Source organism: Ornithorhynchus anatinus, chromosome 4, assembly GCF_004115215.2.
Source record: "Ornithorhynchus anatinus isolate Pmale09 chromosome 4, mOrnAna1.pri.v4, whole genome shotgun sequence".
Lineage (NCBI taxonomy): Eukaryota > Metazoa > Chordata > Mammalia > Monotremata > Ornithorhynchidae > Ornithorhynchus > Ornithorhynchus anatinus.
The window spans coordinates 21,006,036-21,026,378 of NC_041731.1; the positions used below are offsets into that span (position 1 = coordinate 21,006,036).

Genomic DNA, 20,343 nt, shown 5'->3' on the forward strand with positions numbered 1-20,343 from the left:
CGTGGTAAGGTAGCAGTAAGGTAGCCACTTGTCAGCCGTGTGACTGTGGGCAAGTCACTTCACTTCTCTGTGCCTCAATTCCCTCATCTGTAAAATGGGGATTTAACCTGATGACCCTGTATCTCCCCCAGCGCTTAGAGCAGTGCTCTGCACATAGTAAGCGCTTACCAAATACCAACATTATTAGTGTGGAGAGTTGCTTCTGTCAGGCCCGCGCCCCCCCACCGTGGAAGTGGGGGTGACGATCCCCGTCGGGGGCCCAGACGGGCCGAGGGGGTGCGGGGCTCCCCCCGGCCGGCAGGGGGCGGACGGGCAGCCCAGCCCCCCGGGCAGCGAGCGTCGCCGCCCCAACGGCCGCCAGGGGGCGGGCGCAGGGCGACGCCCGCAGCTGAGATGGCGGCGATGGTCGCCCCGAGCCGCCCCGCCCTCCCTCCGCGGTGACGGCGGCGGCGGCGGCGGCGGCGGCACCGGCACGTGACGGGCACGTGACGGGCGCGGGGGCCCGAAGCGGAAGTGGCCGGCGGCGGAGGAGGAGCAAGAGGCGGCGGCGGTGGCGGCCCTCCCGTCCCGTCCCGTCCCGTCCGCCGTCTCCCCCCCGCCGCCATGGACTGTTACACGGCCAACTGGAACCCGCTCGGCGAGGCGGCTTTCTACCGGTGAGCGGCGCCGGCCGCGCCCGCAGGCCTCTGCCCACTCTCCTCCTCCCCTCCCTTCTCCTCCTTCCCTCCTCGCCTCCCCATCCCCCTTTAATAATAATAATGATAATGTTGGTATTTGTGAAGCGCTTGCTACGGGCCGAGCGCTGTTCTAAGCGCTGGGGGAGATCCAGGGGAATGAGGTGGTCCCACGTGAGGACCACGGTCTTCATCCCCATTTTACAGATGAGGGAACTTGAGGCCCAGAGAAGTGAAGGGACTCGCCCACGGTCACCCAGCTGACAAGGGGCCGAGCCGGGATTCGAACCCATGACCTCTGACTCCCAAGCCCGGGCTCATTCCACTGAGCCACGCTGCTTTATCCTCCTCCGTCTCTCTCCCGTCTCCCCCTCCTCAACGTCCCCTTCCCTTCCCCGGCAGTCTCTCCCCCGGCAACCTTCCGCTTCTTTCCCGTCTCTGTAACCACAGCCTCCTGGGGGTCTTGTGTGTGGCATTCAGTAGTATTTATTGAGCGCCTACTATGTGCAGAGCGCTGTACTAAGCCCTCGGAATACACCATTCGGCAACAGATAGAGACAGTCTGCCCAATGACGGGCTCACGGTCTAATCGGGGGACACAGACGGACAAAAAAAGACGATTTAGTCAGGATAAATAGAATCGAGGGGATGGTGCACCTCATTAAAAAAATAAATAGGGTAATAAAAATATATCCAAATGAGCACAGTGCTGAGGGGAGGGGAAGGGAGAGGGGGAGGAGCAGAGGGAAAGGGGGCTTAGCTGAGGGGAGGTGAAGGGGGGAAGGGGGAGGGAGCAGAGGGAAAAGGGGAAGCTCACTCTGGAAAGGCCTCCCTATCTCTCTCTCTCTCCCCCTCTCTCCCTCCCTCCTCCCCCCCCCCCACCATGGCTCCTCCTCCTTCCTGGGTCCCCCTTTCCTCAGTACCCGCCACCCCCTCAGGCCTCCCCCTGCCAGCTCCTGCCCTGAGCTGGGCACTTGCGGCATTCCTAAAGAAGAAACAAGCTGAGCTGATGGGGGGAGACGGGACAGCCCCAAATACTCAAACAGGCTATTATCCTAACTGCGTTTAGGTGGGTCACCGCTTACTCCGTGCGAATCACTGAGGGTAGATACAGTGTAATCAAATCATTCGGAGTCCCTGTACCACACAGGCCCACGGTCTAAGAGGGGGGAGAACGGAAAGCAGCATGGCCTAGTCGCTAGAGCCCTGACTTGGGAGTCTGAAGACCCGGGTTCCGATTCCCACTCTCCCACTCACCTGCTCTGTGACCTTGGGCAAGTCAACTTCACTTCTCTGGGCCTCATCTGTAAAATGCAGAGAAAGACTGGGAGCCTTAGGTGGGACAGGGACTGTGTCCAAACCAGTTACCTTGTTTCGACTCCAGCATTTAGCCCGGGGCCCGGCACAGGATATGCGCTTTATAAATACCATTAAAAAGAGGGCCTTGGGACTCTCAGGCCCGTGCTCTGTCCACCGGGACACACTACTTCTTGATCACTGCTGTGACCACCTACGTGGGCACTTCTCACCTGTCCCTCTCTCCCACACCATTCCTGTGACTCTTCGGCCCCATCCCAGCTCTTGGTCCTAGGTTCCCCATCCCAGCCCTAACCCCCGACCCCTCGCCACTTCCACAGGAAGTCCGAGCTGTACAGCATGGACTGGAACCTGACGGAGGAGCTGCGGGACTGTCTGATGGCCGCCGCGCCCTATGGGGGCCCCATAGGTATGCCAGCCCTGCTCCCCAAAGTCCCCTAACCTCCCTCTAGCCCCACGGGTTAGGGCAGGGCTCCGGGACCCTTTGGCTTGCCCAAGTTGCCCCCAGTTCCGTCGGTCCGTCGATGGCATTTACTGGGCGGTTGCTATGTGTAAAGCACTGGACTAAGCCCTTGGAAATGGAGAATATGAGAGCTGATAGACACATTCCTATATCCCCTTAGCTGGACTTCTGGGGTCAGGGGCAGGGCAGGGAGGCAGTGGGTTTGGGGAGTGCAGGGACCACAGGGGGTGGTCCAGGGAGGGGGAAACTGAGGCGTCAAAGCAGGGAGGCACCTGGGCTGTCCTCTCCTGGGGCGACGCGGGAGCTAAGACTGACCACAAGTGGTCTGAACCAGTGGCTATTCTGCCTTAGCCCCGGTTCCCCAGGTCTTCCCCTCCTGTTCATTCATTCGCATTTACTGAGCGCTTACTGTGTGCAGAGCACTGGTCTAAGCGCTTGGGAGAGGACAATACAACAATATACAGGTACATTCCCTGCCCACAAAAGCTTACAGTTTGAAAGCTGCAGAGGTACCTGAATGTCAGGAAAGGACAGGAAAGGGAGTGGAGTGCCCAGATAAGCAGGAGGAGAATAGTCTCATAAACAGGTTTCCTCCAACCCCCCCACCCCACGCCTTCCATGAGAAGCACCGTGTACTAGTGGCTAGACCCCAGGTATGGGAGCCAGAAGGCCCTGGTTTCTAATCCCGGCTCGGCCACATATCCGGTGTGCGACCTTGGGCAAGTCACTTCACTTCTCTGGGCCTCAGTGACCGCATCTGGAAAATGGGGATCGAGGCTGTGAGCCCCATGTGGGACAGGGGCCGTGTCCAACCTGATTTGCTTGTATCCATCCCGGTGCTTAGTACAGTGTCTGGCGCACAGTAAGCACTTCGCAGACATTCATTCATTCATTTCAGCGTTGCTAAGGAACCCGTGGAGGAAAGAGAAGTCCCCCAGCGGGAGGCCTGTGTTGGAGACGTACTCAGCATCCGGAGTAGCGCTGGCCAGTATGGTGGTAAGCCGTCCCCTCCTCCTCCATGGTGACCCACCTCAGGGGGCTGCCCATGGGTCTGGGGTTGAGGCAGGGAGAAGCTGTTGTTTTGGGCAGTGTGGGGTCCAGGGCTGACTGGCAATCTGTCATTCAGTCGTGTTGAGTGCTTACTGTGTGCGGAGCACCGTACTGAGGACTTGAGAGAGAACAGGGGCTGATGGTTTCTCTCCCACCCCTCCACCACTGCGGTTGCAGTGGAAGAGTGGTCAGGTGGCCCAGCTGGGCTGGACGGCCAGTGAGGAGCTGCTGTGCGTGCAGGAGGACGGCTCTGTGCTCGTCTACGACCTCTTCTGTGACTTCAAACGGCACCTCAGCCTGGGCAATGTGAGGGCGCTGGGGTGGCGGTGGGGGGTGGGGAGGGGCTGGGGGGCAGCCCCGGGTAACACCAGCGGCCCTAGGGGGAGCGAGACGGTGGGGATGGAGACGCCTTCGCCTGGGCACCGGGCAGGGACCCAAGGGTCCAGCAGAGCTGCAGCTGATGCTATCCTTCTCACTGGACCTCCCTCTCCTCTTCTCGCCGCCGACCCCTCACCCACATCCTGCCTCTGGCCTGGAACGCCCTCCCTCCTCAAATCCGACAGTGACTCTCCCTGCTGTCAAAGCCGTATAGAAGGCCCATCTCCTCCAAGAAGCCTTCCCAGACTAAGCCCCACCTCACCTCTTCTCCCACTCCCTTCTTTGTTGCCCCAATTTGCTCCCTTTATTCATTTCCCCTTCCCAGCCCCACAGCACTTAGGTTCATAGCGGTCATTTGTTTCTCTATATTAATGTCTGTCTCCCTTTCTAGACTGTAAGCTCCATGTGGGCAGGGAATGTGGTTATTGTTTGACTGTCCTCTCCCAAGCGCTTAGTCCAGTACTCTACAACACAGTAAGCGCTCAGTAAATGCAGTTGACTGAGGGACCCCCGTGACACCCCCTTCCTCCGTCGGTCGGTCGGTCCGTACCTGCCCTCAGGAGGTGCTGCAGAACCGGGTGCTGGAGGCCCGCGTGTTCCACTCCGAGTTTGGGTCCGGGATCGCCGTCCTCACGGGAGCCCACCGCTTCACGCTGACCGCCAACGTGGACCACCTCACACTCCGCAGGATGCCCGACGTCCCAGGTTTCAGTCTCTCCTCCTCCCTCCCCCAACTGCCAGATGAGGGGCGGGGCCGACGATGTCATTCAGTCCAGCCTCCTGCCCCCCGGCTGCCAAGGGCAGACAGGGTCTGTTCCCCTCTTTCAGATCAGTGTGGCCTAGTGTATAAGAGCACGGTCCTGGAAGTCAGAAGGACCTGGGTTCTCATCCTGGCTGTGCCACGTGTCTGCTGTGTGACCTTGGGCACTTCACTCCACTTCTCTGGGCTTCAGTGACCTCATCTGGAAAATGGGGGTGAAGAGTGTGAGTCCCATGTGGGACAGGGATTGGGTCCAACCTAACTATCTTGTATCTTCCCCAGCGCTTAGTAGAGTACCTCGCACATAGTAAGGGTTTAACAAGTACTATTATGATTATTATAGTTATTATTATTAATAATAATCATCATCTCAGGGACAGAGGCCTCCATCCCTAGCCTGGATTTATAACCTCCCCCCACCAGCCTTCCTTGTGCCAACTACCCTCTTTCCTTTGGCATTTCTTCCTTTTCTTCCCATCCAATCGTCATGCAGCTGGTCAGCCTCCTCCCCTCAGACCCCCTTCAGAGGGTGGGAAGTAAGATGCCTGCCCCTCCCCTCACCCCCCACCGCCCCAGACTGGACAGTCACTTTGTCTGCGCTCTCCCCTTGTCTGTAGGACCACGTTCCATCTCTCCTCCTCCCTGCACGGCTCTCTGACGGTGTCGTTCGTGCATTCGCTTCGATCGTATTTATCGGGTACTTACTGTGCGCAGAGCACCGGTTTAAGCGCTTCAGGGAGCACAACACGACAATACAACGGATGCATTCCCTGCCCACAGTGAGCTTACAGTCTAGAAGGGGAGATGGGAGTTAACAAAAATATAAATAAATAAATTACAGTGTTCTGGTTGGGACTGAAGTATTCTGATCCTCAGTGGGCTCAGCACCCCAAGGGCCTGGGACCTGGGCCAAGGCTGGCGGGAGATCAGTGGCCCAATTCCTACCTCCAGGAAGGCCGCCTGAGTTACCCTTCCCTGCCCGTCCCCAGACCCTTCTTTGCCCTCTGGGCAACGAGCTAGTCTTCACCTCCCATACCCTGGCCCTAAATGGGTTTACTGCCATCCTGTCGGACACCACCCGGCCTCCACCCAGTTGAGTTTCACCCTGGTTTCCTCTTGGTTGCCAGGCCATTTTTGGCCCTCCAGTCTGTGCTGGCAGTCTGCCCCATGGTGCCCCTGGCGAGAAGGCCAGTAGCCTAAGCCCTTCGTTCTGGGCAGCGGAAGTTATGTGGTACTTTTTAAGTGCTTACTAAGTTCCAGGCAGTAAGCACTGGGGGAGATACAAGCTAGTAATAATGGTAATTATGGTGTTTGTTGAGTGCTTACTATGTGCCAGGCACTGTTCTAAGCACTGGGGCAGATACAAAATAAAAGCGTTGGGCACAGTGCATGTCCCACAAGGGGCTCACAGTCTTAATCCCCATTTTACAGATGAGGGAACGGAGGCCCAGAGAAGTGAAGTGACTTGCCCAAGGTCACACAGCAGACAAGTGGTGGAGCTGAGATGAGAACCTATGACCTTCTGACTCGCAGGCCCAGGGTCTATCGACTAGGCTTCTCAAGTTGGACACAGACCCTGTCCCACATAGGGCTCACAGGCTTCATCCCCGTTTTCCGGATGAGGGACCTGAGACACAGTAGAAGCGACTCTCCCCAGGGCACACAGCGCACAAGTGGCGGAGCCGGGTTGAGAACCCAGGTCCCTCGGGCTCCCGGCCCATGCTCCACCCACTAAGCCGCACTGCTTCTCCAACATCTTCTCCCCGGTCTCCCCTAGGGCTGCAGCAGTCACCGACCTGCTGGACCGTGTTGTCCCAGGACCGACTGACTCTGATTCTGCTGGCAATGGGGACGGACCTCTTCCTCCTGGACAACACAGTCTGCTCTCCGGTGGTGAGTGACTGGGCTGTGGAGGGGGCTCCTCTTGCTCACTCAGTTGTATTTACTGAGCATTTACTGTGTTCAAAGCACTGTACTAAGTGCTGGGGAGAGTATGAAATAACAATAAGCAGACACATTGTCTGCCCACAAATAACTTACAGTGTAGAGGGGGAGACAGATATGAATAGAAATCAGTGTGACAGATATGGACGTAAGTACTGTGAATGAATGGAGCAAGTCAGGGTGACACAGAAGGGAGAGGGGGAAGAGGAAAGGAGGGCTTAGTCAGGGAAGGCCTCTTGGAGGAGGTATACTTCAGTTAGGACTGTGGGCCACGTATGGGACAGGGACTGTGTCCAATCAGTTAATCATATTTATCGAGCGCTTATTGTGTGCAGAGCGCTGTACTAAACACTTGGGAGAGTACAATAGAACAATATAAATAGTAATTGTGGTATTTGCTAAGTGCTTACTTTGTGCCAAGCATGATTCTAAGTGCTGGGGTAAATCTAAAATAATCAAGTTGGACACAGTCCCTGTCCTACCTGGGACTCACAGTCTTGATCCCCATTTTATAAATGAGGTAGCTGAGCCCCAGAGAAGTGAAGTGACTTGCCCAAGGTCACACACAGCAGACAAGTGGCAGTCGGGATGAGAAGCCAGGTCCTGCTGATTCCCAGGCCCGGGGTCTACCCACTAGGCAACACTGCTTCTCAACATAGCGAGTGAGTGGGGTAGGCAGGAGAGGGGAACAACCACATGCATACATACATGATGAGGAACCCCTGGATGGTTAATTCATATTCGTATTTTTTGAGTGCTTATTGGGTGCAGAGCACTGTACTAAGCGTTTGGGATAGGACACTATAACAATGAACAGACACATTCCCTGCCCACGACAAGCTTACAGTTTAGCTTGTGACTGGGTCATCCCTGAGACTGCTTTGGGTCCCAGATCTATCAGTCAGTCAGTCACGTTTATTGAGCGCTGTTGCAGAGCAGTCTACTAAGAGCCTGGGGGAGTACTCTACAACAATATAGCAGGCACATTCCCTGCCCACATCGATGCAGACTAGTCAGTCACTCGTATTTACTGAGTGCTTACTGGATGCAGAGCACTGTACTAAGTGCTTGGGGGAGGACTCTAGAGCAGTATAACACATTCCCTGCCCACGATGAGCTTACAGTCTAGAGTCAGTGAGTCGTATTTATTGAACATGTACTGTGTGCAGAGCACTGTATTAAGCGCTAGGGCAAGGACACTAAACAAGATAACAGACATATTCCCTGCCCACAACGAGCTTACGGTCTAGAGGAAGGAGCTTAGGGTTTAGAGGAAGAACTTAGAGGACTAGAGGAAGGTGTGAGTCCTCCTCTCCCCTGCCCTCTGACGACCTCCTTCCCTCCCTCAGACTCCAGCCGGTCTGGCCCCTGGGGCCGGCAGCGTCCTGCAGATGGCCGTCTCCTTCAATTACCGCTACCTGGCGCTGTTCACCGACTCCGGCCTCATTTGGATGGGCACAGCCTCACTCAAGGTCAGCTGGTGCCTCATGCCTCCCCCAGTCCTCCTGCTCCTCTAGCACTCGTACCAGGGGCAGGGAACGAGAGAAGGCCTGGGGTCCATCCCGGTGCGGGGGGCTGGGGGGAAGGGGGGTCATTATGTGGATGTCAGGGGTTTTAATCGAGGGCTTCCTGGGGGCACAGCGGGATGCTAAGCACTTGGGAGAGCAGTGGTGATGGAGTTTCTCATCAAAGGATTGTTGCCTCTCTCTTGTGAGAGTTCAGGACCAAGAACTGATGAAGGAGTTGCCTTCAGTCAGCCTTTTCTACTGAGCGCTTACTGTGTGCAGAGCACTTTACTAAGTGCTTGGGAGAGTACAATATGAGTTGGTAGACATATTACCTGCTCACAGCCAGTTTGCATTCTAGAGGGGGAGACAGACATTAGTATAGAGGAATAAATGACTGATACATACTTAAGTGCTGTGGAGTTGGGAGGGGAGATGAATAAAGGGAGCCAGTCGGGGTGACACAGAAGGGAGTGGGAGAAAAAGGAAAGAAGGGCTTATTCAGGGAAGGCCTCTGGGAGGAGATGTGCCTTCAGGAAGTCGTTGAAGGTGGGGACAGTGATCGTCTGTCAGCTATGAGGAGGGAGGGCGTTCCAGGCCAGCGGCAGGGCGAGAGCGAGAGGGCGGCGGCGAGGTAGACGAGCTCGAGGTACAGTGTCAGGGAGTCATTGTCAGTGGTGTTTATCGAGGGCTTCCTTGGAGCACGGTGGGATACTAAGTGCCTCGGAGATCGGTGGTGATGATGGAGTTTCTCTCAAAGGATAGTTGTCTCTTCTGAGAGTTCAGGACCAAGAACCCAGTGAAGGAGTTGTCTCTAGGGCTATAGGTTCGCATGGTGCCAGTTGGCCTCTCTAGCCAGTCATGTCCCCACAGGGGCAAGGTGGGCAGTGAGTGGGTAGGTGGGCAGTGAGCGGGTAAGTGGGCAGGAGCACAGTGGCCCCTGGCCACCTCGCGGATCACCTCACTTGGTCCTTGGATCACTAAATATGATCAGATGAATGCATGTCCATAGTAAGCGCTCAACAAATAAATACCACCGATGGATTGATTGACTCTAGCCTGTCCCTCTAGATTGTAAGCTGGTTGTGAGCAGGGAACATATCTGCTAATTCTGTTGTATTGTGCTCTCCCAAGCATTTAGCACAGTGCTCTATATATAGCAAGCGCCCAATAGAGACCATTGATCGATTGAGGGAACTCCCTCCTGTCCCAGTGAGCTTCTGCCCATCCCCTATGCCCTCACTGTGCCTTCCAGGAAAAGCTGTGTGAATTCAACTGCAGTATCCGAGCCCCTCCGAAGCAGATGTCCTGGTGAGTGAGAGACAGAGACAGACAGAGACAGGGACACATAGAGGCAGAGAGACAGGCAGGCAGAGAAAGAGAAATAGACCAAGACAGAAAAAGAGAAAGAGAGTGTGTGTGTGTTTGCATGTGTGTGTTGGGTGTGGGGCAGAGGTAGCTGGTCAGAGGGGAGAGGAGGTGGGCCGGGGGTGTGGGTTGAGGAGCTGACGATGTCGTGAGCAGAGGACTCTGGAGAAGGGGCAGGAAGAAGGTGCTGAGGGATAGTGGGGCTGGGGTCTGTGTCGGGCAGGTGCTGCCGTCCACGTAGTCAACAACGTGCGGTGGTCCTGGCCTGGGAGCGGCGCCTCATGGTGGTAGGAGACGCGCCCGAGTCTATCCAGTATCCTTGGCCTGAGGGGGCGAGGAGACCGTCCAGTATGGTTGGGGGGCGGGAGCAGCCTGTATCCTGGGTTGGAGAGGTGAAGACCATGATGGGGGGCTGGGGGGGTTAGGGGATGCCCCCATCGTGCGTGGAGCCTTAACTGAGGCAGATTCGTCCTGGATGAGGACTCCTACCTGGTGCCTGAGCTGGACGGGGTCCGTATCCTGGCCCGGACCCACCACGAGTTCCTGCAGGAGGTCCCCGGTGCGGACCGCGGGGGCCACGGGTGGGCGTGCCAGGGGGCTGGGCCGGGCCTCCTCGAAGGCGCCTCCCTTCCCTGACACCACACCCCCTTCACCACCTTCCCAGGGGCCAGTGAGGAAATCTTCAAGATCGCCTCTATGGCCCCCGGCGCTCTCCTCCTAGAGGCCCAGAGGGAGTACGAGGTGAGGCGCCCCAACCTGGCTGGACTGGGCTGAGCCAGGCCTCCTCCCCAGGTTCTCCCCCATAACTCTGCCCCCTCACCCCGCTCTCCATCTTCCCTCTCCCCTGCTCTTTCCCCCCATTCTCTGTCCTCCCCTCACCCTATCCATTCTCTCCTCCACTTGCCACTCCCTCTCGTGCCAACCTCCTTGCTGTCCCCACCCCACCCCCTCCCCCGCCACTGCTCGTCCTTCCATCCGGCAGTCAGCCTGCTCTCCTTCCCTGGACCCACACTGCCTCAGGAGCGAGGGAGGGGGTTCCGGGGCGGAGGAGGGTCCGACAGACCGTGCCCCCCGGCCCCTCTGTGTGCAGAAGGAGAGCCAGAAGGCGGACGAGTACCTGCGGGAGATCAGGGAGCAGGACCTGCTGGCCGACGCCGTCGAGCAGTGCATCCAAGCGGCGGCCTGTGAACAGGAGCCTGCCATCCAAAAAAGCCTGCTCAGGGTCAGTCCTGGGGAGCCACACTGGGCTCAGAGGCGGGGGGGTGCCAGGGAGGAGCTGGGCCTCACTCCTCACCCTTACCCGCTCCCTACGTGCCTGGCAGGCGGCTTCCTTCGGGAAGTGCTTCATCGACAAGTTCCCGCCTGAGGGTTTCGTGCGGACCTGCCGGGACCTACGGGTGCTCAACGCCGTGAGGGACTACCAGATCGGCATCCCCCTCAGCTATGCCCAGTATCCCCCCATCTGGTTTCCGGTGTCCCCCCTGGGGGAGGGGAAGGAATAGGGGTCCGGTCCCCGGCTGGGTGGTGTGGGCTGCGTGAGGTGGTTTCCTTGACGTGCACCCCAGGTACAAACAGCTCACCATTGAGGTCCTGCTGGACAGGTAAGAGTGAGATCCGAGGGGCGGGGGTGGGGTGCTCAGATCCCAACTTGCCCGCCATCACAGCGTCCCCCCAGCCCCCATCATGGCATCCTGCTATCCCCCATCACTGCGCCCCTCGACCCTCATCTTGCCTCCCCCCCGCCCCAGTGTCACGGCCATCCCTCTCGCCCACCCATCACGGCATCCCCCCGTGCCCCCATCATGGAGTCCCCCTGTTCCTCCATCAGGCCCGCGCCCCGCCTCCCCCATCACACCTGGTCTCTCATCATGTCTGATCCCTGAGAACATCCATCCCCTGGCTCCCCATTGTGGCGCCCCCTGGTTCCCCCATCACAGCTCCCCTCTCCCCCCCGGCCCCCTGTGCATCACGGTTGTCTCCCTCCACCCCCAGACTGGTGTTGCGACGTCTGTACCCTCTGGCCATCCGCATTTGCGAGTACCTGCGGCTTCCGGAGTCTCAGGGTGCCAGCCGGGTGCTGGCCCATTGGGCCTGCTACAAGGTGGGACCTCGGGGTGGGGAGCTGGCCGGGGTCGGGGCTGCAGTGGCTGCGAGGTTGGGGCAGGGGCCGTTGGGGCTCGGGATGAGTGAATGGACCCGCCCCCCCAATTGCCCCTCTCCCCCGGCCCCAGGTGCAGCAGAAGGACAAGTCTGATGAGGAGGTGGCTCGGGCCATCAATCAGAAGTTGGGGGACACCCCAGGCATCTCCTATTCCGAGATCGCCGCCCGTGCATGCCACTGCGGCCGCTCGGAGCTGGCCATCAAGGTCTGGGGCTGGGGCCGCAGGGCTGGGCCTCTGGGTCTGAGGTGGGAGGTGCCCCCTGCCCCTTAATGCTCTCTCCCCCACCCCGGTGTCCCATCCCCTCCCCTCATGGCCACTCCCCACACATCCTCTCCATAGCTGCTGGAGTACGAGCCGCGCTCTGGGGAGCAGGTCCCACTGCTGCTCAGCATGAAGAGAAGCAAACTGGCCCTGAGCAAAGCGCTCGAGAGCGGGGACAGCGATCTGGGTGAGGACGGGCTCGAGGGGTGGTCACGTGGGCCAGGCCCCCACCCCACCCCCAACCCCGGGGTGGGGGTGGTGCCAGGAAGGACCCCAGACATCCTCCCCATCCCCAGTGGAAGCAGCAAGGTATAGTGGCTAGAGCACAGGCCTGGGAATCAGAAGATCAAGCGTTCTAATTCTGGCTCTGCCACTTGTCTGTTGTGACCTTGGGCCAGTAACTTCCCTTCTGGGCCTCAGTTCCCTCAACTGAAAGATAGGAATTGAGACTGTGAGCCCCATATGGGACGGGGATCGGGTCCAGCCTGATTTGCACGTATCCACCCCAGTGCTTAGTACAGTGCCTTGCACATAGTAAGTGCTTAACAAATACCGTCATCATCATCATTATCATTATCATTACTATCCCCCCTCCACCCCCAGCCTGCCTTCCTTGACCTACTGTGTGACTTGGGCAAGTCATTTCTCTGTGCCTGAGTTCCCTCATCTGTTAAACGGGGGTAAAGACTGTGAGCCCCATGTGGGACAGGGACAGTGTCCGATAAACTCGTATCTCCCCCAGTGCTCAGAACAGTGCTTGGCACATAGTAAGTGCTTAACAGATCCTATCACTATCATCATTATGGTGATGATGACGAAGATCACTGTTGACCCTGCCCCTCACCCCGGCAGTGTTCACGGTGGTGCTGCACCTCAAGAACGAGCTAAACCGTGGGGACTTCTTCATGACATTGCGCAGCCAGCCGGCCGCCCTCAGCCTCTATCGCCAGGTGAGGCGGGGGGTGATCTGTGGCTATGGGGGGGCGGGCCCAGGGGCCGGCTGAGGTGTGACCACCTCATTCCCTGACCCTTCCTCGGACCCAACCCCACTCCACTAGTTCTGCAAGCACCAGGAGCTGGAAACTCTGCGTGATCTGTACAACCAGGACGACAACCACCAGGAGCTCGGGGACTTCCATGTCCGCGACAGCTACTCCGGCAGTGACAAGGTGCAGGGGGTGCCCAGCCTGACGGGTGCCCTCACTTGGCCCCCACCTTCCCCTACCGTTTCCTCCCCATCTTCCTCTCCTGTCTGCTCCCCATCTTCTTCCCCTCCTGCTTCCTCTCCATCTTCCCCTCCAGATTCCTCCCTGACTTCCCCTCCCGTCTCCTCACATCTTCCCCCCCGGATTCCTTCCTGTCTTGCCCTCCCGTTTCCTCCCGTCTTCCCGTTCCGTTTCCTCCCGTCTTTCCCTCCCGTTTTGTCCCGTTTTTCCCTCCCGTTTCCTTGCATCTTCCCCTCCCATCTCCTCATGTCTTTACTTCCTGTTTCCCCCCACCAAATCTTCCGTCCCCATCCCTGTGACTGAGTGGTTGGGGTAAGCTTCCAATGGGCAGTTGTGCCAGCCAACTGGGGTCAGGCTCTGAGGAGCAAGACCCCACCTCCCACCCTCCCCACCCCCTGACCTCCCAGGCTCTCCCAGCCCACCCCAAACCCCCCCGGCTGACCCAGGTCATCCGTGTTGCAGAGGATTGAGGGGCGTGTGGCAGCTCTGCAGGCAGCAGCAGATGAGTTCTCCAAGGCCAGAAATGAGTTTGCAGCCAAGGTGCGGCCCTAGAGGGACTTCCCCATCCCCCCCCAGCTCCCCGTCCCCCCATCCCCAGTCCCAGTGCTGCCCACCTACTGGGACCAGGGGAATTCCTCCCAGCCAGTGGGGTTGGGGAAGATGGGCCCCACCTCTGTGTCCAGAAGCCCTGGACCCAGCTCCACTCTTGCCCCCACGTCACCCTGCCCCCGGCCCACTCAGCCCCCGGTCCACCCTGCCCCCGGGCCCACCCTGCCCTGACGGGTGGCCCGCCGCGGGCAGGCTACGGAGGAGCAGATGAAGCTGCTGCGCCTGCAGCGTCGCCTGGAGGAGGAGGTGGGTGAGCGCTTCCTGGACCTGTCGCTTCACGACACCGTGTCCGCCCTCATCCTGGCCGGCAGCCACAAGCGTGCCGACCACCTCGCCCGCGACTTCCGTATCCCGGACAAGAGGTGGGTTGTGACGGGGGGAGACCATGGACACCTGATCCTCAAGGCCCTCTCTCACCTTCCCTTCCTCTCCATACTCCAAGCTCTTCTACCCTCCTGCCAACATACTCTTCACCTACCCCCTCTTTTTTCTTTATCATGGCATTGGTTAAGCATCTATTATGTGCCAGGGACTGTACTGAGTGCTGGGGTAGCATATAGGATTTGTGGTATTTTTTAAATCCTTACTATGTGCCAGGCTGTACAGTTATGATGTACCGTAATTCTGAATTATTATTATTACTGTTATCTACCACAGTGCTTAGTACAGTATAGAATTATGGTACTCGTTAAGCCTTTACTGTGTGCCACGCACTGTTCTAAGCACTGGGGTAGATACAAGCTAATTCATGCATTCGGTTATATTTATTAAGCACTTAGGGTTTGCAGAGCACTGTACTAGGCACTTGAGCAAGTACAATACAACAATAAAGAGTAACAGTTCCTGCTCACAACGAGCTGACTGTCCAGAAGGGGGAAGAGAGACATCAATACAAATAAATAAAATTACAGATAGATACATAAGTGCTGTGGGGCTGGGAGAGGGGGGAAGAGCACAGAGCCTTCTGACTCCCGGACCTTGGCTCTATCCACTAGGCCCCGCTGCTTCCACCCCCCTTCGCTTTGCTATACACTCTCTTCCCTCCCACCCCTAATTCACCCCTTCTCTGTGCCCACAGGTTCTGGTGGCTGAAGCTCACAGCCCTGGCCCAACGAGAAGACTGGGAAGAGTTGGAAAAGTTCTCCAAGAGCAAGAAATCCCCCATCGGCTATCTGGTGAGGGGCCGAGAGGCAGGCGGGGGTGGGGGCCCGAGGGAGGAGTGAAGCCAGTGCCCCCAACGCTCCCATGGGACCCCACTTCTCAGCCCCAGGTCTGTCCTCCTGGGTGGCAGGGGTAGTGGGCAAGGGTGGCAAGGAGGGAGAAATGGGAGGTAACTAGTAATATAAATCAAGAGATTACGGATGTGTCCATAAGTGCTATGGTGCTGGGAGAGGGGAATGAACACCACGAGCAGGTTGGGGTGACACACAAGGAAGTGGGAGAAGAGGAAAGGAGGGCTTAGGGAAGGCCACTTGGAGATGGGCCTTTTACAAGCTAATCAGGTTGGACACAGTTCCGTCGGTCAGTGGTATTTATCGAGCACTCGTGGGCAGAGCACCGTACTGAGTGCTTGGTCACTCACCCCGGGGCTCACGGTCTTCATCCCCATATTACGGATAGGGTAACTGAGGCCCAAAGAAGTGAAGTGATTTGCCTCGAGTCACCCAGCAGACAAGGGGCGAGTCCAGGATCAGAACCCAATTCCTTCTGATTCCCAGGCCCGGGCAATATCCACTAGGCCATGCTGCTTCCCAGCTGTTACTAGCTGGGAGTGATTCCCCGCCACCTCACTTTTCCCTCTCGTTAGCCCTTCGTGGAAATCTGCATGAAGCACCACAACAAGTTTGAGGCCAAGAAGTTCGCTTTGCGTGTGAGTCCGGAGCAGAAGGTCAAGGCGGCCATCCTCATCGGGTATGGAAGGGAGTGGGCGGGCATTGCCCTGGGCCACGGTTGGGTATGGGACTGGGGGAGAGAAGGATGAGGCATGCAAAGTCAAGACCCCTTGTTGAGAACAGCTATGAGTGCATACGGGGCGGGGGGGGTGGGGGGGTGAGGTGTGCGTGTGTGTGCGCGTGTGTGGTGTGCCCCCAGGGTGACTTCCTGATTTGGGGCAGGAAGTTAGGCATTGGGCCACTCTACCATTGGAATGCCCCCCTTATCCATGTGGTGGGTCTGTTGCGGGGCTGGGCGGGGGGCAGTGTGTCAGTCAAGGCTGACTCCCTGATCTGGGCAGGAAATTGGGCCTTGGGCCGCCCTACCATTGGAACGCTCCCCTCTTTCGCCACCCCCCCACCCCCCTCGCCTCTCCTCTCCTTCCACCTCCCTCCCGGCTGTGCCCAGGGACCTGGAACAAGCCGCAGAGGTGGCCCTGGAACACCGCAACGAGGCAGAGCTCAGCCTGGTCCTCTCCCGCTGCGACCCCACCCTGGCTGAGCGGATTCAGCGGGCGCGGGCCCAGGCCCAGAAGAAGTGAGGCCCACGGCCGGCTGCTGGTCTGGGGTCGTTTCCCCCCGCCCCCCCACCCCAAGGATCTCTTCTTCCCCGGTCAGCCCTGGGACTCCCTCAAGGGGAACCGGGGATTGTGCCCCTCCCCGGCCCCACCCCCCAGCCCAAGGGCAAAGCGTGAAGGGGGTTGGCGGGGAGCTCTTGTAAATAAAGTTTGGGTGCTCTGGTTCTCTGGCCTCTTTCAGGTGCTGGTCCGGGCGGACAGCTGACCCCCAGCCCCCTCCTCTTGGGACCAAGATGCCCCGCACCAGCGCTGCCCGCTGGGTCTAGCTCTGGCCCCGTGGCAGACGCCCCCCACACCTTGCTGCGGCCTGGAGCCCAGGGGGCAGCCGTGGTGTGTGTGTGTGGTGGGGGGGGTGGCAGTGCACGGGGCCTAGCCTTGCCCTTTGTCCACTGGGGCACGGGAAAACCCGCTTTGTCACTTCCTCCCCGCCCGGGCCGCTTTTCCTGGGGCGGGCATGAGTGTCGAAGCTGGCTCTGCCCTTTGCTCCTGCCGTCCTCCAGTGATCTGGGGAAGATCCCACCCCTGTGTAAGTGTAGGTGGGTGTGAGTGGGGGCGGGGGCTTTCCCTATCCCCAATCAGTCATATTTACTTAGCCCTTACCGTGTGCAGAGCACTGTACCAAGCACTCGGGAGGATACCATATAACAGAAATCATGTGGCTTCCCTGCCTACAACCACCTTTACTGTCTAGAGTGGGAGACCAACATGAATAGAAAGAAAAGATAGATATGGTTACAACTGCGGTGGGGCTGGGAGAGGGAGCAAGTCAGAGCGACACAGAAGGGAGTAAGAGAAGAGGAAGGCAGGGCTTAGTCAGGGAAGGCCTGTTGGAGGCGATGGGCCTTCAGTAAGGCTCTGAAGGGCGGGGGTCGGGGGAGAATCATGGTCTGTGAGTTTTTTTGTTGCTGTTGGTATTTGTTAAGCGCTTACTATGTGCAGAGCACTGTTCTAAGCGCTGGGGTAGATACAGGGTAATCACTTGTCCCACATGAGGCTCACAGTTACTCCCCATTTTACAGATGAGGTAACTGAGGCACAGAGAAGTTAAGTGACTTGCCCACAGTCACACAGCTGACAAGTGGCAGCGCTGGGATTCCAGGCCAGAGGCAGGGGGTGGGTGAGAGACGGGCAGCGAGAAGGTCGGCCTTAAGAGGAGCCAAGTACGCGGGCTGGGTTGGAGCAGGGAGAGTTAGCAAGGTGAGGTAGGAGGGGCCGATGCGGTGATTGAGTGCTCTGGAGCCGATGGTGATTTTTTGATGCGGAGGTGGACGGGCAATCAGTGGCGGCTCTTGAATGAGGAAAGGTGTCTTGAGTCTTTCCATAGAAAAAATGATCCGGGCAGCAGGGTATAGTATGGACTGGAGTGGGGAAGAGACTCTGGGAGATGAGGGAAGCAGCATGGCCTGGTGGAAAGAGTCTGGGAGTCAGAGGACTTGGGTTCTAATCCCGGCTCCATGACAAAACCTGCTGGGTGGCCCTGGGCCAGTCACTCGGCTTCCCTGTGCCTCAAGTCCCTCATCTGCAACCCGGCGATTCGATACCTGTGCTCCCTCCCACTTAGACGCTGAGCCCCATGTGGGACCTGGTTATCTTGTATCTACCCCAGCGCTTGTCACGTAGTAAGCCCTTTACAAATGTCACAATTATTATTAATAGGAGGGGGCTTAAACGTTAGTCGAGCCAGGACGGGAAGGGCTTTTTGGACCGTGACAGTGCCGAAGGGGTTGGAGACGAAGGGGCGAGAACTTTCCTGCTCCTGTGCCCCAATCGGGGTCCAGGACTGACTCCTCTTATCAATCAACTGATGGATCAATCGTATTTACTGAATCCTTGCTGTGTGCAGAACATTCTGCTAAGTGCCTGGGAGAAAAGAGTCTAACAGAGTTGGTGGAAACCCTCCCTGCTGACAGTGTAGAAGGGGAGGGATAAGGGAGAATAGACCCGGAGGCGGGCACTGCAATGGATGAAGTGCCCTCCGCAAGCCTGTCTCTTGTCGTACCTACCCTGATGGTTGACCCGTTAAAGCTTCAACCCTGCTATCCTCCCCTTTGTTCGTTCATTTATATTGACTGAGCGCTCACCGTGTGCGAAGCACTGTACTTCAGTGCCGGAGAGAGTATGGTGCCTGACATCTTGCTCCATGGGCAGTAGCGCGGCTCAGTGGAAGGAGCGCGGGCCCGGGAATCGGAGCACCGGCATTCCCAGCCCGCTTCTGCCACTTGTCAGCCGGGGGGCCTTGGGCAGGTCACTTCACTTCTCTAAGCCCTCCTCTGGTCTTCTCCCGCTCCATTCCGGGTCACCGTGACTTGCTCCCTTTATTCATCCCTCCCTTCCCGGCCCCCACGGCACTCGGTCATTCAAGGGTATCGGCTGAGCGCTCACCACGCGCAGAGCACTGTACCGATCGTGCTTGGAACGTACAATTCGGCAACGGAGAGGGACGATCCTGGCCCAGTGACGGGCTCACAGCTGCACGTCCCCATCTGTCATTTATCCATTTCTGTTAGAGCCCGTCTCCCCCTCTAGACCGTAAGGTGTTGGTGAGCGGGGAATGTGCCTGTCGACTGTCGTGGCATCCTCTCCCAAGTGGTTTCGGTCAGCGCTCCGCACGCTGTGAGGACTCCAGAAGTACCGGTGACCGGGTGAGCGGATGCACAGACCTCAGTTCCCTCCTGTGCGAAATGGGGCCTCAGTCCATGAGCCCCACGTGGGAGCCGATGATTCATTCATCCATTCATTCAATAGTATTTATTGAGCGCTCACTATGTGCAGAGCACCGTAGTAAGCGATGATCCCGCGGCCGCCCCCGAGCTCAAACGTTCGGTACCGCGCTCCGCTCTGCACGCCGTAGGCGCTCAGTGAATTCATTCAGTAGTATTTATTGAGCGCTCGCTATGTGCAGAGCACCGTACTAAGCGCTTGGAATGTACAAATCGGCAACAGCTAGAGACGGTCCCTGCCCACCGACGGGCTCACGGTCTAATCGGGGGGCACAGGCGGACAAGAACAATAGCAATAAGTCGAATCAAGGGGATGAACATCTCATTAAAACAATAGCAATAAACAGAATCAAGGGGATGTACACCTCATTAACGAAATGATAATGATGATAACGTCGGTATTGGTTAAGCGCTTCCTATGTGCGGAACACCGTTCTAAGCACTGGGGTAGACACGGGGTCATCAGGTTGTCCCTCGTGGGGCTCACAGTCTTCAGCCCCATTTTACAGATGAGGGAACTGAGGCCCAGAGAAGTGAAGTGACTGGCCCACGGTCACACAGCCGACGAGTGGCGGAGCGGGGATTCGAACCCCTGACCACTCGAGCGGACGAGCCCAGTGCTGAGGGGGAGGGGGAGGAGCAGGGGGCAAGGGGGGGTTAAGAGGGCTGAGCTGCGGGGAGGTGAAGGCGGGGGTGCGACTGAGTGACCTCGATTAGACGGTCAGCCCGTCCAAGGGCAGGGACCGTCTCTGTTACCCATCTGTCCGTTCCAAGCGCTTAGTCCAGTGCTCCGCACATAGTAAGCGCTCGATAAATAGCACTGAATGAACGAATGAACTGAACGGCGCCCGGCGCCTCCCAAATGGGCACCGCGGCCATTAGGCCGGCGGTGGGTTAAGCGCGGCGTCTCCTCGGCGGCGGCGGCGGCGGCGGCGGCGGCGGGCCGGGGAGCGCGCGCCCCCTGGCGGGCCCGCGGGGAGGCGCGGGGCGAGCGGCGGCCAATGGGAGCGGGCCTGGGAGCGGCCCAATGGGCGTGGGCGGCCCCGCGCCAGCGGCCGAGGGGAGCCACGGCCACAACCACGGCCACAGCGCCAGGCGGAGGCGGCGGGCCGAGTCGAGCCGAGCCGAGCCGGGCCGAGCCGAGCCGGGCCGAGCCGAGTCGGGCCGAGCCGGGAGGGACAGCGGGGAGGAAGGCGGCCCCGCCAGCCCCAGCCGCCCGCCCGCCCGCCCGCCGGCTCCCCCCTCCCCGGCATGGCCGCCCGGCCCGGGCGTCGGGGCCGGGCGGCGCGGGCGGGGCGGCGGCCCTGAGGGGAGGCCCCCCCGGGGGGGCGGCGGACCGGAGCCACGGGGACCAACACCGCCCACCACCACACCGACACGGTCAGTGCGGGACGGAC

General features: G+C 58.6%; 2 protein-coding genes across 3 annotated transcripts in view; both read left to right on the forward strand.

Moving 5' to 3' along the window:
* Positions 1 to 557: 557 nt before the first annotated feature.
* VPS16 (VPS16 core subunit of CORVET and HOPS complexes) lies at positions 558 to 16,390 on the forward strand. 2 transcript variants are annotated; one of them, XM_029063417.2, is made up of 24 exons: positions 558 to 656; positions 2,312 to 2,400; positions 3,353 to 3,450; positions 3,682 to 3,810; positions 4,443 to 4,587; positions 6,420 to 6,535; positions 7,936 to 8,058; positions 9,347 to 9,402; positions 9,683 to 9,772; positions 9,924 to 10,018; positions 10,124 to 10,200; positions 10,550 to 10,681; positions 10,782 to 10,909; positions 11,025 to 11,060; positions 11,452 to 11,560; positions 11,691 to 11,825; positions 11,961 to 12,069; positions 12,735 to 12,832; positions 12,941 to 13,051; positions 13,571 to 13,648; positions 13,910 to 14,079; positions 14,796 to 14,892; positions 15,525 to 15,628; positions 16,058 to 16,390. In XM_029063417.2, exons 1-24 carry the CDS (start codon positions 604 to 606, stop codon positions 16,188 to 16,190), a joined length of 2,511 nt encoding a protein of 836 aa, XP_028919250.1. In that variant the 5' UTR covers positions 558 to 603; the 3' UTR covers positions 16,191 to 16,390. The 2 variants fall into 2 exon arrangements, with proteins under 2 accessions (XP_028919250.1, XP_028919252.1); XM_029063419.2 differs by lacking the exon at positions 2,312 to 2,400 and having other exon boundaries at positions 568 to 656.
* Positions 16,391 to 20,237: 3,847 nt separating this feature from the next.
* The window catches only part of PTPRA (protein tyrosine phosphatase receptor type A), a 95,265-nt gene continuing 95,159 nt past the window's right edge, over positions 20,238 to 20,343 (forward strand). Inside the window, exon 1 of the mRNA XM_029062395.1 lies at positions 20,238 to 20,326. The gene's annotated coding sequence lies outside the window, so the exon portion shown is untranslated. The remainder of the gene's footprint in view (positions 20,327 to 20,343) is intronic.